At 49.7% G+C, this 13,566-nt stretch overlaps 1 protein-coding gene across 3 annotated transcripts in view; it reads left to right on the top strand.

Moving 5' to 3' along the window:
• Positions 1–7,023: 7,023 nt before the first annotated feature.
• TRIM71 (tripartite motif containing 71) overlaps positions 7,024–13,566 on the top strand; it is a 67,472-nt gene continuing 60,929 nt past the window's right edge. Inside the window, exons 1-2 of one of the 3 annotated variants that reach the window (XM_064169603.1) lie at positions 7,024–7,235; positions 8,078–9,650. In XM_064169603.1, the coding sequence (XP_064025673.1) occupies positions 8,790–9,650 (861 nt within the window). In that variant the 5' untranslated portion in view covers positions 7,024–7,235; positions 8,078–8,789. Of the gene's footprint in view, positions 7,236–8,006; positions 9,651–13,566 lie in introns of all 3 variants that reach the window. The other 2 variants (XM_064169604.1, XM_064169602.1) reach the window with 2 other exon arrangements.

The raw sequence follows: 13,566 nt of genomic DNA, 5'->3' as shown, positions 1-13,566 counted from the left end.
AACAGCCTATGTAAGAACTTCACCCTTGCTGGCACAAGGTCAGCCATCGTGGAGCTGTCGTGTGTTAGGGGATACTCTGGTTTAGGGGCTGAGCTGGGGGCTGATAATGAATAGCTGAGGGTGCCAGGCTTCCCAACTCCCGCAGACAGATCTGCAGGGGAACAGCTGCCCACGCCTGGAGTTTACACAGCTGTGGGGAAGTGTTAGCAGCTGACAAGCCACTCTCCCTTAAGTGTCAGCGTATACCACCTCTTGCAGTTAAAAGCACTCCCCCAGCCGAGTAAAAGGAGCCTGTGGATGTGAACCAGAATGAAGGTTGGATGGACTTCTGAGTTACAGCCAAGTGAACTGTGCAGGGAGGATAACTGTGAGGAGGTACCAGAGCAGCAGCAGAGGCAGGAAATGGGAGGCTAATAGCAAAACATTTGCAATTATTAGCCCATGACATTGGCACCTGCTTGCTACTTCCATCTGCTCAGAGCCTGCATTTCTTGACCTGCAGAGCACGTTCACAAGACATGTCTATGCTGCCAAGCTTTTTCTGAAGGGCAAAGTGAGCTGATGAGATGTTTTGTTGAAGGTGAGTTTGAGAGCTTCTAATATTACTCCAGCAACAGTTTTTATGTGAGATGAACAACCAGACAGTGAAGTCACTTCCTTGTGGACCAAAGCCTGGACTTAGATCATTCTTAATCATAGACATCATATTTGAAAGCTGTGACAGGCTAAGGGTAGAATCACAGGGAAAATAGACATTTGCATCTTCTGGCCTTGAGCCCATGCTGGAGGGCAATAGTCCACTGTCACCATCAGAGATTAAAGCCAACACAGGTACTTAATCTTACAAGGAATCTGAGTGAACAGATGGCAAATAGAGAGAGATTTGAGAAGTTGGAGGAGGAAACTGGTTTTAGAGATGCAGACATTGGGAGGTAAAGATGACTGAAGTCCCTGTGATGCTAGATTCCACTACAACATTAGAAGTGTATGATTTTCACCCAGAATTTCTAAAAGGGAGAAGGAATGAATCAGAATGCACAGGAAATAAAAGAAGATTCCTCCTAGATGCATATGAATTAGTAGAGCAAGGCATAAACATAAAGCTGCTCTGAGAGACTTTGTCAGCAGATGTGGAAAGAACCCTTCTTTTAGCACATCCAAAATCAACACTTTGCATCAGTTGCCTGCAACGTAAGGGAATGGAGAGATCAATCCCTAAACCTAGGCATGTCTCTGGGGTAACATAGCTGTTCCTTGCTTCCCAAAGCCAGCCCCTGTAGAGAAGGTGCACAGCAACAGTATAGATTTCACCTGCATGTGTATATAGGGGAGGCTATCTCTGTTCTCTCTGCATCACATCCTAACAAGCACATCTTTAAACTCAAGGTGACCCTCATGCAGAGGAGATAGATGGGTGGAGAAGGGGGTTCCAAGAGCTTTAATTAATATGCTGAGCCAACCATTTCCCAATGATTTGTATTATGAGGACCAAACGTTGTGCTTCTTTGCTCCTCAGCCCTCTACCTGCCTCAAGATCCAGCACACCACATAGGAAGCTCAGCAACACATGCAGAATGTTGAGCTTAGTACTGTGCTTACTGATGGATCCAATGACAGATACACGGTTGAGTGAAAGTCAGCATGCAAGAGCAGGCATGGCAAATTTGGAATCTGAGGAAAATTGGGAAGTTTGTGCTCCCAAGAGGGAAAATGAGGACGGGCAGGGGGGATTAAAAAAAAGTCACAAATCAGGGCTAAAGTGCTGGGCTTCAGTGGCAGAGTTGTCCATGGAGTGCAGCTGTGGTGAAAGCCAATAGAAAGATGGATCTTCCTCTGAGTGCAGTGGATAAGTTGCTAACAGTGAGCTAAAAGCCAACAGCAAAACCTTCCTCTTTCATTTATCTGGCACTATTTGATGGATACTAAATCCCCAAAGACTACACCAGCATTAAGGTCTTGCTGAAGCCTTTTCCTGAGGACAGCCGTGCTGGAAGTGCTCCCTTTGTACAAGTTCTGGAGTGTGGAAGGCAAAGATCCGAGCAGGATGCAGTGCTGTGTCTCTTGCCTTTGTTAACAGATAAAGAAAAGAGATTCTCAGGTGCACCAGGACAGGTCTTTATAATCATAGATTCATAGAATGGTTTAGGTTGGAAGGGACCTCAAAGTTCATCCAGTTCCAACCCCTGCCATAGGCAGGGACACCTCCCACTAGAACAGGTCACTCAAGACCTCATCCAACCTGGCCTCGAACACCTCCAGGGAGGGAGCAGCCACAACCTCCCTGGGCAACCTGTGCCAGTGTCTCACCACCCTCACTGCAAACAACCCTTTCCTAACATCCAGTTTCAATCTCCCCTCTGCCAGTTCAAACCCATTCCCTCTCATCCTGTCATTACAAGACCTTGTCAGTAGTCCCTCCACAGCCTTCCTGTAGCCCCCTTCAGATACTGCAAGGCCACTCCAAGGTCTCCTGGAAGCCTTCTCTTCTCCAGGCTGCAGAGCCCTAACTCTTGCAGCCTGTTCTCAGAGCAGAGCTGCTGCAGCCCTCTCAGCATCTTGGTGGCCTCCTCGGGATTGGCTCCAACACTTCCATGTCCTTCTTGTGTTGGGGGCTCCAGAACTGCACCCAGGACTGCAGGTGGGGTGTGAGGAGAGCAGAGCCAAGGGGCAGAATCCCCTCCCTTGCCCTGCTGCCCACACTGCTCTTGCTGCAGCCCAGCACAGGGTTGTGTCTGGGCTGCACTCACACTGCAGGCTCATGTTGAGTTTTTCATCACCCCAATCCCCCAGGTCCTGTTCCTCAGGGCTGCTCTCAGCCATTTCCCACCCAGCCTGGAGTTGTGCTTGGGATTGTGCCCACCCAGAAAACACTGTGCAGAGCTTGAAGAAAGGGAGCAGCCTTGGTTTTTTATGTCTGTGGAACTCTTTGGAATAGCAATATCAGTGATGGAAATATTTTCTGGATCCTTAGGTGAAAGTCAAGAGCAATGACAACAGAGATTCAGTTCTGTATGTTTATTGTTAACTGTGCACGTTCAGAGTCTTGCAGTAGCTCCTCAGCCACTTCTGCTCCAAGCCCTGCTGAGCTCGGATGGTCCACACTGCCTTAGTGCTCAGCCTATCTGGGAAAACACTATCTGGCTGCTGGAGCATTTCACACAGGTGGGAGAGTTCCTTATGTTAATGTTTGCCTCTAAAATTACAGTAAAACATCCCCAATTACTGTACCTGGTTCTATTTAACAAAGCTTTTAACCCCCAGACCCCTGGCTCTTCCAGCTGTATTGCTTTTGGCAGGAACATGGTTCTGTTTGTCTTGTAGCGCTGCTGGCAGAAAGCAGATGCTTTCCTTCAGGCAAACGGCACTTCCAAGTACGGAGAGTGGAAAGCACATCTTGACTTTGGAAGCAGATGCTAGCAAATCATTCAGGTGCATTCTTCTGCCCCAGTGTCCTATACTCCACTGAAATATAAAGGGGAAAGAAAACCTAAACCGGATCAAACCAAACCACCTGTATTTTTATGACGCGCTTCAGCTGCAAGGGCTGGGCAGGTAGTCAAAGCCAGACAAGTGTTGCCAAACAGAGATTTTCCAGCTCTGGCCCATCTGAAACTGGCCCATACTTTCTGAGCTATTTTGGTGCTTGTTAGGTGCCTCTGAAGATCTGGCCAGTTATGCTCAGGTTTTAGCATTGTTACAGTGTTTTAATGGTTAATATTTTAGCAGTCCTGATGTCTTCTTGACACAGTTATGACTTGTCTCCCTCTCTGGAGATATTCAAGAACCATCTGGATGCGTTCCAATGTGATCTGCTCTAGGTGATCCTGCTCTGGCAGGGGGCTGGACCAGATGATCTTTTGAGGTCTCTTCCAGCCCCTGACATTCTATGATTCTATGATTTCAACAGAGTTTAATTTATGAGTTTGCCTTTATAATTTGTCTTCCTCTTTGGAGATATTTGAGAACTGTCTGGATGTGTTCCAGTGTGATCTGCTCTAGGTGATCCTGCTCTAGCAGGGGGACTGGACCAAATGATCTTTTGAGGTCCCTTCCAGCCCCTGACATTCTATGATTCTATGATTTCAACAGAGTTTAATTTATGAGTTTGCCTTTATAATTTGTCTTCCTCTTTGGAGATATTCAAGAACTGTCTGGATGTGTTCCAGTGTGATCTGCTCTAGGTGATCCTGCTCTAGCAGGGGGGCTGGACCAAATGATCTTTTGAGGTCCCTTCCAGCCCCTGACATTCTATGATTCTATGATTTCAACAGAGTTTAAATGATGAGCTTCCCTCTAGTACAAAATTACAGTGTTTCAAATTCAGACATGCAACAGAATTTGAACATAGAACAAAAGAAAGATGAGAGAAACGTGTGTGGAAAAAATACTAGAAAGATGGGAATAAATGTGAGAAACCTCTGCAGAGCAACACAAAGGAGAATGAGCAGAACGCAGAGAACTGCCTCAGATGCTCACGTAAGCAGTGAGATCCCATTTATTTGGCACAGAGAGACAATAGCCCTGCTAACCAGGATAGCTATTGTTCTTTTGTTTTTAGGAAACAAAAGCACTAGCTTCCCAGGGAAAAATTACAAACATAAGTTCTCATCCTGCTGTCTACCAAGGAACCAGAAGCTTCACCTACTGCTCGTGTGCTGTTACTCATCCACACGTTTGTAAGCTTAGAAAACAGATGAAATACACTGAGGTCTTTCTCTGAGGAGAGATAAGGATTTTTTAATAGCAGCACAAGCTACCTAGATAAAAAAACCATTGAGTTAGTGCACTAAGCAGAAAAATGCATGATGCTATCTGCGTGTGTAGCTGAGCACACAAGTGCTCCAGCAGCTGACGTTTCAGAACAGAGTGTAATATTGGCATACCCCCCTTGGCTTTATTTTCAGTGCTTTTCATAATGAAGACAGAAAACCATCCATAACCAAAGGAAGCCTCAAAATGTTGCATTCCTTTAGTGGTGATGGAGGGAGAAGAAAAGAAGGACTTTGATTTAGAAGGACAGAGGTGCTCAAATGCAAGGACGATATCTGGGGAATAAGGACCTACTGTTCAGGGACAGTGAACTGCTTACAGCCTTTTACAAGCCTAGGGAGGGTGTAAGCTGTGAAAGAGGTTCAGTGCTTTGGCACAAATACAGTGGGTCCTGTCAGCAAAAAGGACCTTCTGCAGTGTATAGGTAGCCTTGTGAAACCGTTAAGAGCCATTTGAAGCATGGACATGCAAAATTCCCCTCTTCAGCCAGTTAGCTGGAAAGCAAACAGCTGTCACTGAGGAAGGCAGGGGTGTCAGATATGCCTGGAGACATGCCTCTGGGAATTTCTGCCCAATTAAAATATTTTTGAATGCAAAAGATGATGGTTTCTACCGAGGGAGCTAGCGGAAAGCATCATCTGCAAAACCCAAACAGATCAACCACACATTTGTTGTTCGGGGAGTTACTGTTCTTCACAACGAACTGGCTTCATCTGGAAAAGCACAAGCTCTGCAGCATCACAACCCTCTGCAGCAACCACAGAACAAACAAACAGAGCTGAGGCAAGGCTCAATGATTTTTTAACCTCTGCTAGTCAAAGCTGTGATGGGTTTCACCTGCATGCTCAAATGTGAACATATGGATATGTAATATAAAGAACATAGCCCCTGAGCTAAATCCTTTAGTGATACATAAGCAAGTTCCCAGCTGAATATACTACTGAGGGGCACAATAAATATTCATGCTTGTTTACTTACTGCACATTAGTTGCCCCATGGACTTCATCAGTGATTCCTATTGCTTGATCTTGCATAAGGATGTTAGTGCTGCTGAGTTTCTCACTTTTCTATAGGGTTTTTGCCAAGAGAGCCTCAGGGACATGGCTCATTGCTATTTAATACCTGTCTGGCAAAGATATTGTTAAGTAGACAATTAAAGCAAGTGTTACTTGTGTAAGGCCTGAACAGTGGCAGGTTCAGGTTTTGGTGTTTTTTTTTTTTTTTTTTTTTTTTTTTTTTTTTTTTTTTGTTAGTTAGTTTTGGGTTTTTTGGGGGGGGGGAGGGGGGTTTTGGTTTGGTTTGGTTGTTTTTTTTTTGTTTGTTTGGTTGGTTGGTTTTTTTGTAAGTCTAAGGCCCAAACGGGGGAGAAACAAAATTCAGCATACTTTAATAACTGGCTTTGGTGATGGTTTTGAAAATGTATTATCGTTACTTCACACTAATTTGTTTTGGTTCACCCCCCCCCTTACTCACAGATGCTTCAATTCACAAACCACCCTCAACAGTTTCCATGCTGAGGGTAACACGCCACGCACCCTCCCTTTCTAGGACAAGTCCCATTCAGACAAGAGGGTGCTGGCTCAGCCGTGCTGCAGCCCAAACTTTTAGCAGTTGCTGGAGGTGAGGCGTTTCATTAAAACAAAACAAGTGCTGCGGGTTCATTTCAGTTTGGTCTCGCAGCAATACAAATGGCATCGCCACTGATCTTCGCTAACTTCATCGCGCCAGTTTAAAGAAGAAACGCCTGCCCTTAGGCACCAGCAAACCTCGGGCTCGCCCTCTCGGGCACGGCAAACCTGGCAGCAGTCGCAAAAGCACAGAAAAGAGCCGCAGATCACCCCTAGACTGAACGTAAGAAAACAATTAATGGAGCGACTTAATGTTTAAAGCTGCATTAACGCCCCGATGCTTTCAAAGAACGACCCTGGCGCCCCGCTCCTTCCTCGCTCGCATCCCAATCGAAATGAGGCGAGGGGCGACCGCCTGAGCCGCGGCCGAAGCTCACCAAACCAGAGCGGGGACGTGCGCCTGTGTGCGGGTGTCCCGGCGCCGAAACCAGCAATATTGAATAACCGTGGGGGGACGGCGAGGCTGGATGAGGGTGGATGGGGGAAGGTCGGGCAGGAGGAGGGCGAATGTTTCCTGCCCGACGCCGCCGCCCCCCGGCCGCCCCCCGTGGCCGGGCGGAAGTCAGCCCGCGCCGTCGGAGCTTAAAAGGCTCCCGCACGCCGCGCAGCCCCAGTGCCGGCGGCCACAGCGGGGCCGGAGCTAGCGCCGCCACCAGCCCTGCGGGCCACGCCGAGGCAGGCCATGCGCTGCCTGGCGCTCTGAGCTTTCCACCCTCCGCGCCCCGAGGGCCGTGCCGCCCGGCTCGGCCCCCCCGCACCCCGCCAGGCAGGGGGAAGGCGCCCGGCGCGATGGTTCTCTCCGGATCCCATGCCGCTCGGGATAGTGCCTCCGCATCAGTGAGTAATTCCTGCTAATTCACTCCCCGGGGCCGGTGGGCTCTGGCTTGGCGGATCGCGGGGAAGGCGGGCGGTTTGTGGGTTTGCTGCCTTTTTTTTTTCAACCCCCCTCCCTGCCCCTTCTTCGAGTTTTATTTTATTTTTGTTTTCTCAATAAAACACCACGCGAAGAGGCGAGATGACAAAGGAAATGTGATCCTAGGCGCTGCAGGGGCTCAGAGCGAGCGAGAACCGGAGAGGAGGAGGGAGGGGGTGAGCGTAGCGCGCTCGGATAGCATTGCACAGCGGCTCCAATTTGTGCGAGTGAATATAATACCCCCCCATGAATAATTCAAGGCGGCCGGCGGGGACCTGCCACTGCTCCTCTGCCCGGCCGCGGTCGCCGCAGCGTGCGAGAACCTCCAAGCCCGCGGTGCTGACCGGCCCGCACCCGGCCGGGAGCCTCAGGGCACCGCGTGTTGTGGGGCTACCGCGAGCTCGGCGCGGCTGTCCGCGGGGAGCCCCGCTTAAAGGAGGGCGACCGGTGGGAGGTGGCACTTTGAGCGGCGAGAGGAGCTGCTGTTCTTAGCTGCCCCCGGAGTAGTTCTTCCCTTCCCATCTCGTCCTCCCCTGTGTCCCGCCAGCGTGAGTCTCTGCCGGTGGGGTAGTCACCAACGCCGCCCTCCATCCCCACCCCCAGTCATGAGGTGGTGGAGCAGGCGGCGGTGGGGGAGGACTGGAACCGGAGAAATCTGCCTGGCCACTGTGTTTCAGTGCCTCTCTCTCTCCTAGAGCTGCTCTGGATTGCAAAAGTGGAGGGGGGAACTGAAACGAAATTTCCCCTTCCCCCCCGACAAGCACAGGTTTAAAGGAAAAGAAGAAAAAACCCAACGCCCCAAGAAGAAAGAGAGAAACTTGAGTTAAACCCCTGCTGCCCCCCACCAGCGTCCTCCCGGTTCGGCGAAGAGGGACTTGCACTGCCATCTCGGCGCCCCAGCTCTGTCCTGCGGCCGTGGGAACTGGAGCCGAGCCCAAGCGGACAGAGGTCTGGTCCCCGCTGGATGCGGTGGGGATCGAGAAATTGGCGCCCATGCACTTTCTCTTTAGGAAGAAGACAAGTAACCAAACCACGTTGTCAAACTGCTGACCCAAGAGGGAAATGAGAAGACTATGTGAGGTATTGACTGATCTGGGAATCGATACAATTTGTCTAATGCAACAGGGAATCAGGAGTTAAGTACATATAAGGGAAGAGAGGATCTGTTTGCTGAGAGAGGACGGGACAGATACACCTTGATACCAAAAATAACCCTCGGCAGCAGCGAGGTACGAGGACGGGATCCAGATTTCTGCAGACCACCGAATCAATGAAACCGTATTTGCAAAACTGGCGCATCGATCCCACTTGGCAAAACGGCTCATCGATGGCAGCCTGCTCGTAAGCCGCTTGTAGAGCTGTCTTCTGCCCACGTCTTTCCAAACGCCCCTTGTCGCCTTTTTTTCCCGCCCACACTGTTTTTGTGAGGGAGGGAAGATACACTTTACCCCCCTATCGGGGAGTTAGGCCCATCGCAAATGGCATCGTTTCCCGAGTCCGACTTCCAGATCTGCCCGCTGTGCAAGGAGATGTGCGGCTCGCCGGCTCCCCTCTCCTCCAACTCCTCCACCTCCTCGTCTTCCTCACAGACCTCCAGCTCCTCCGGAGGCGGCGGCTCCTCCTGCGGTGGCCCGCCACGGCGGCTGCACGTCCTGCCCTGCCTGCACGCCTTCTGCCGCCAGTGCCTGGAGGCGCAGCGGCACCCCGGCGCGGGGGACGCGCTCAAGCTGCGCTGCCCCATCTGCGACCAGAAGGTGGTGATCTCGGAGCCCTCGGGCATGGACGCGCTACCCTCTTCCAACTTCCTCCTCAGCAACCTGCTGGACGTTGTCGTCGTGGCTGCTGCCGCCGACGAGCAGAAGAACGGCCGCGCCACCGGGGCCGGCCCCGCCGCCGGCTCCGGCGCGGGAGGAGGAGGTGGCAACAACCGCCACCACGGCCGCCCTCCGCCGCCGCACCGCGCCGCCGGCTCCTCGCCCGCTGCCGCCGCATCGGCCGCGCCCTCCTCGACTTCGTCGTCCTCCTCCTCCTCGGGCGGCGGTTCGGCGGCGCTTCTGCTGCGACGGCCCCACAGCCGACAGGGCGAGCCCCGCTGCAGCTCCTGCGACGAGGGCAACGCCGCCAGCTCCCGCTGCCTCGACTGCCAGGAGCACCTGTGCGACAACTGCGTGCGGGCGCACCAGCGCGTCCGCCTCACCAAGGACCACTTCATCGAGCGTTTCGCCGCTGCCGGCCCCGCTGCTCCGCTCGGTCTCAGTCCGCCCTACCCCGCCTCGCCCTACAACATTCTCTCCGTCTTCCCCGACCGGGCTAGCTACTGCCAGCACCACGACGACGAGGTGAGCGAGTGCGTGGCGCGACGCGGGAGGGGGACGGCCGCGCTGGCGCCAGAGGGCCCCCGTCCGCCTCGCACCCTCTGGCGGGTGGCTGGCCTTGAAAGGCGGGCGGTGGCGGGGACGAGCCGCGGTGCTTCCCCCACCTTTGGAGGCGGTCGACTTCTGTTGGCCCGCGAGGGTCGGGGCCGGGGTAGTCTGGCGGGGGGGCGCCAGGGCCGCCCCTCTGACGGCCAGCGCTGGGGGCGGTGAGCCGCTAACGGTCCGGGGGAGAGCTCCTTCAGGGCGCTGCACCGCGCCCGCGCCTCGCAGGAGAAAGAGGAGGTGAGCAGGGGAGGGGTGCCGCCGCCCCGGGAAGCGGTGGTCGGAGCCTCGGGCTGCTGCCGGTGTTGCCTCCCAGAGGGCGCTTGGGCGCGTAGCGAGGGGTGGTGAGGCCGTGGAGATAGCAGTGAGAGGAGTCTGGTCTGCCCCAAGCCCCGGGCGTCCCTGTGTGCAAAGTTAAATTACAGTGAAGCCAGTCGCATGTATTCTATCGGAGAATAAAGAAATTAACAATAGGGATGGGCGATAACAGTAATGAGGGAAGGAGTCTTACGACTACCTTCAGTAAAAACAATAAAAAGCGAGGATGCTCATCCTTGCCTCCAGCTCCTCGATGATATTTTAGTTGCCTCTGTGGTCCAAATGGGAACTTCCCACATACAGAAATGGGAACATAGTTTAGTGTGATGCATTTCAAATGCTTTGCTCACAAGTTTTATTTCTGGTAAGTATTATTTCGCAGATCTAAAAGGAGCTGCGACTTCACAATTTACTGATAGCGTTTTAAGTGTTATTGGTACATAGTTTCTTGCTATGATAGTTTGAAGCTTGATTCTCATCTGAAACTGGAGTCAGTCGTGGGGATTTCACTGGGATTTTCCATTCACTTCAGTGTCGGACATGGTTTCCTCCCAGTATAGAGTCAAGACAGCACAAGAAGCCACCTCAGAGGAAAAACCTGAGCACACTTACACGAGTTTTCTTTGGGGCACTTGCTTCACCGATGTATGAAGATGCTTAGCCTAGTGAAATGTGATGCCTTTGTCTTCAGTTTGCTAAGATACTTTTTCTATCCCCTCTAGAGCAGCTATACATCTGAAATGATTGCGTAAACTGCTTTAGAAGGTATTTTCTTGTTTCTGAACATTGCTAGTGCAGAAAGTAGGGATTCTGTGGGGAAAAAAATGTGAAGAATTGTACTGGAGATGGTGGCCTGTGCTCAAGGGGCAAGGAAACTAAACTGCAGGCAACTCAAAACCTCCAAAATGAACAAACCTCTAAGCTCCCAATAACTTAAGAGGAATTAGCCTGTGTATGGCTTTTCGTCCTATCCAAGTATCATTGTGCTCATGAGCTTCCAAAACAACATACATAAAAATGCTTCATTTCATTCTGGTGTTCAGTATACTCTTTTAATAAGCTAAAAAAGCTGTTTCTGTGTTCATTTTGAAGTGTAACTTTGAACTTAGGGGCTAAACAGCTTCTAGTTCCTGTGTTCTCTATGACCATTTATTGTTGAAGTGAGTAAAATGAAACAATGGAGGGCTCTTGGCCATAGCATAGACCGCGCAGCTGTATTCATCACCACTTGAAGACTAGCTAGGGCCAGTGCTCCAAGGCATTCTGTAGACTTAAGAGCTTAAATTGTAATGGGGGAAAAAAGATCCCTTAGCCTTGCTTAAACTTACATTTTTTTTTCTAGAACTCGTTATAAAAAAAAAGCTTGTTAACTTACGTTGCATACCTGACTTTTCCCAGCAGTGGGCTTTGGAAAGCGTGCATGTCTCAGGGGTGGCTTTGGGTGTTGTGCTGTGTGTCCTGTAGGTCTAGAAATCGTTCTAAAACAAGTGAAAAATTCCAGACCTTTGGCTTCTGTGAGAGACTTTCATTCTGTAAGTTAAACGTATACCACTGTTCTCGATTAGTGAGTTTTAGTGGTTCTTTAACGTGGGTGTGCCTGACCAGTATTTGCAGTAATTAATTTTCACTTAAGGGGAAATATTTGGGAGAGACTATGACTGCTAGGAACAGTTTTATACTGTACATCTTTCTCACTTCTGCTGAGGATGTGGGCGAGATGTACAATTTTCTTGAGGGTGGCTGCAAAGCTGTGAGGGCTATTGCTAGTCTACTTCTAAGAATACTATTTGCAGCCTCATAAAATGAAGGATAATAGAAAGGCAGCCTTCCAGGAGTACTTGAGTGATACTCTTAAGTGCTTCGGCTGTCTAATAGTATAAAAACAAACCTAAAATGCAAGGCAGAAATAGTAGCTTGAAAACGTAGTAATTCTGGTTCTGCTCAGTAGGTTAAGTGGGGCAAACCTGGTGACAGAGCAGGGTATTCGCTCAAACTAATGTCCTGTAGATTAAGTTTGAACACAGGCAGATCTCATATGTAAACTAATAGAGCAGTAATTCTCTTGGATGCAGTTCTCCTTCCTCACTCGTGAGATCAGTTGTAAGGAGTGTGACCGAGTCTGTCCCTGAGGTTTTTCTGTGCCAAAGCAGCTGGGTGTCCTTTTTTTCTACCTCCTCTCCTAGAACGTGATAACTCCTGTTTTTCCAACATCACTACATGTTACCTTTTGCTTCCATTTTTCTGGTCTTTCCACTTTGCCTCTGGGAACCACTGTCCCATTCCTTATAGTTTTTCCTCCTTCCACTTCTATTTTGAGACTACTCTAGTGAGAAGGGAAGTCTCACTGTGGGTGGGTACTTACTGGATGTTTCCAGACTATGGATATGCATTTGCAAGACAAGATCAGTGTAGTTGCTCATCCTTTCAATGCAGAGAAATGCAGATTTTTGTCTCTTCACTGGGATGTCTGGAGCAGTTTCTGTAGCTGAGTTAGTTCTGGCTTCAGTTGAGCTGTTGAGTACATATTGTCACTGACAGCAAGGAATACTGCATGTTAATGTAATGCCAATTATTAAAGAGTGGAAATCTGAACACTGCTTTCATAGTGGCTACTGCCTGCAAATACTACAACGGTGCATGAAAGACAAGGAAAGTATTCCTTGGGGGAGAAAAAGGGAGCAAGTCTGTCTTTGGCCTAATGCTGCTGTTGGAACCCTGTCTGGTTGCTTACCACTTGGAACCTGGCTGTCTGAGGTAAAATGCTACCAGGGCAGCAAGGGAAAAGTGTAGTCTCAGTCAGATGTTTCAAAGCATTTTACAGATGTAGCAATGTTTGTTTCAACTTTGGGATTTTTTTTCTGTGAGCACATTTGTTGTATGGCTACAACTATAAATGTTACAGCAGTAACTAGGTGTTGCTGTCATTAAAATCCACTGGAAAAGGACTTTAAACAAAGGTTTTAATTTAGCTTTATATATAATTAAATGGAATATGCTAACTGGTGTGTCAAAGTGCACTTGACTCTCTTCTGTTAGACTGAAGGAGAGCATTTTTTGTAGAGTTTTAACAGAATCCAGACCAAACTAGATGCTTAGAAAAATGTTGAAACAACTGCAGGGTAATTGGCTGGTATAGATGAACTGCCTGAATTCAAATAAGTTTGTTGTGGAAAGGGCTGCAATTGTCAAATGCTGACTCAGATGCTATGTGCTTTAATACCACTTGGTGCTAGCAGTGGTGGATGGCCAAAACACTTCCAATAGCAAGGCTCTGACACTTTGAGGAAAGTCTGGAGTTGCCAAATTCAGTCAGTGTAATGGTGTGTGACCCCCTACTTTGCATTCCCTTTGACAAAGCAAAGCTCTGTAGCACCGGGACTTGAAAGTTTTTTTCTTGCCTTACCCTCAGCCACACTTCATTCCTCTTGCTTGCATCATTTCTAGCTTCATTGATCAGATCAATTCACAGACTCAGAAGTTCCTTGCCACATGAGTGAAATGTCACATGGGGAGTCAGGAC

This window comes from Pogoniulus pusillus, chromosome 32 (genome assembly GCF_015220805.1).
Source record: "Pogoniulus pusillus isolate bPogPus1 chromosome 32, bPogPus1.pri, whole genome shotgun sequence".
Classification (NCBI taxonomy): domain Eukaryota; kingdom Metazoa; phylum Chordata; class Aves; order Piciformes; family Lybiidae; genus Pogoniulus; species Pogoniulus pusillus.
The sequence above is the reverse complement of the archived record's forward strand: the minus strand, read 5'-3'. Positions and strand labels throughout refer to the sequence as shown.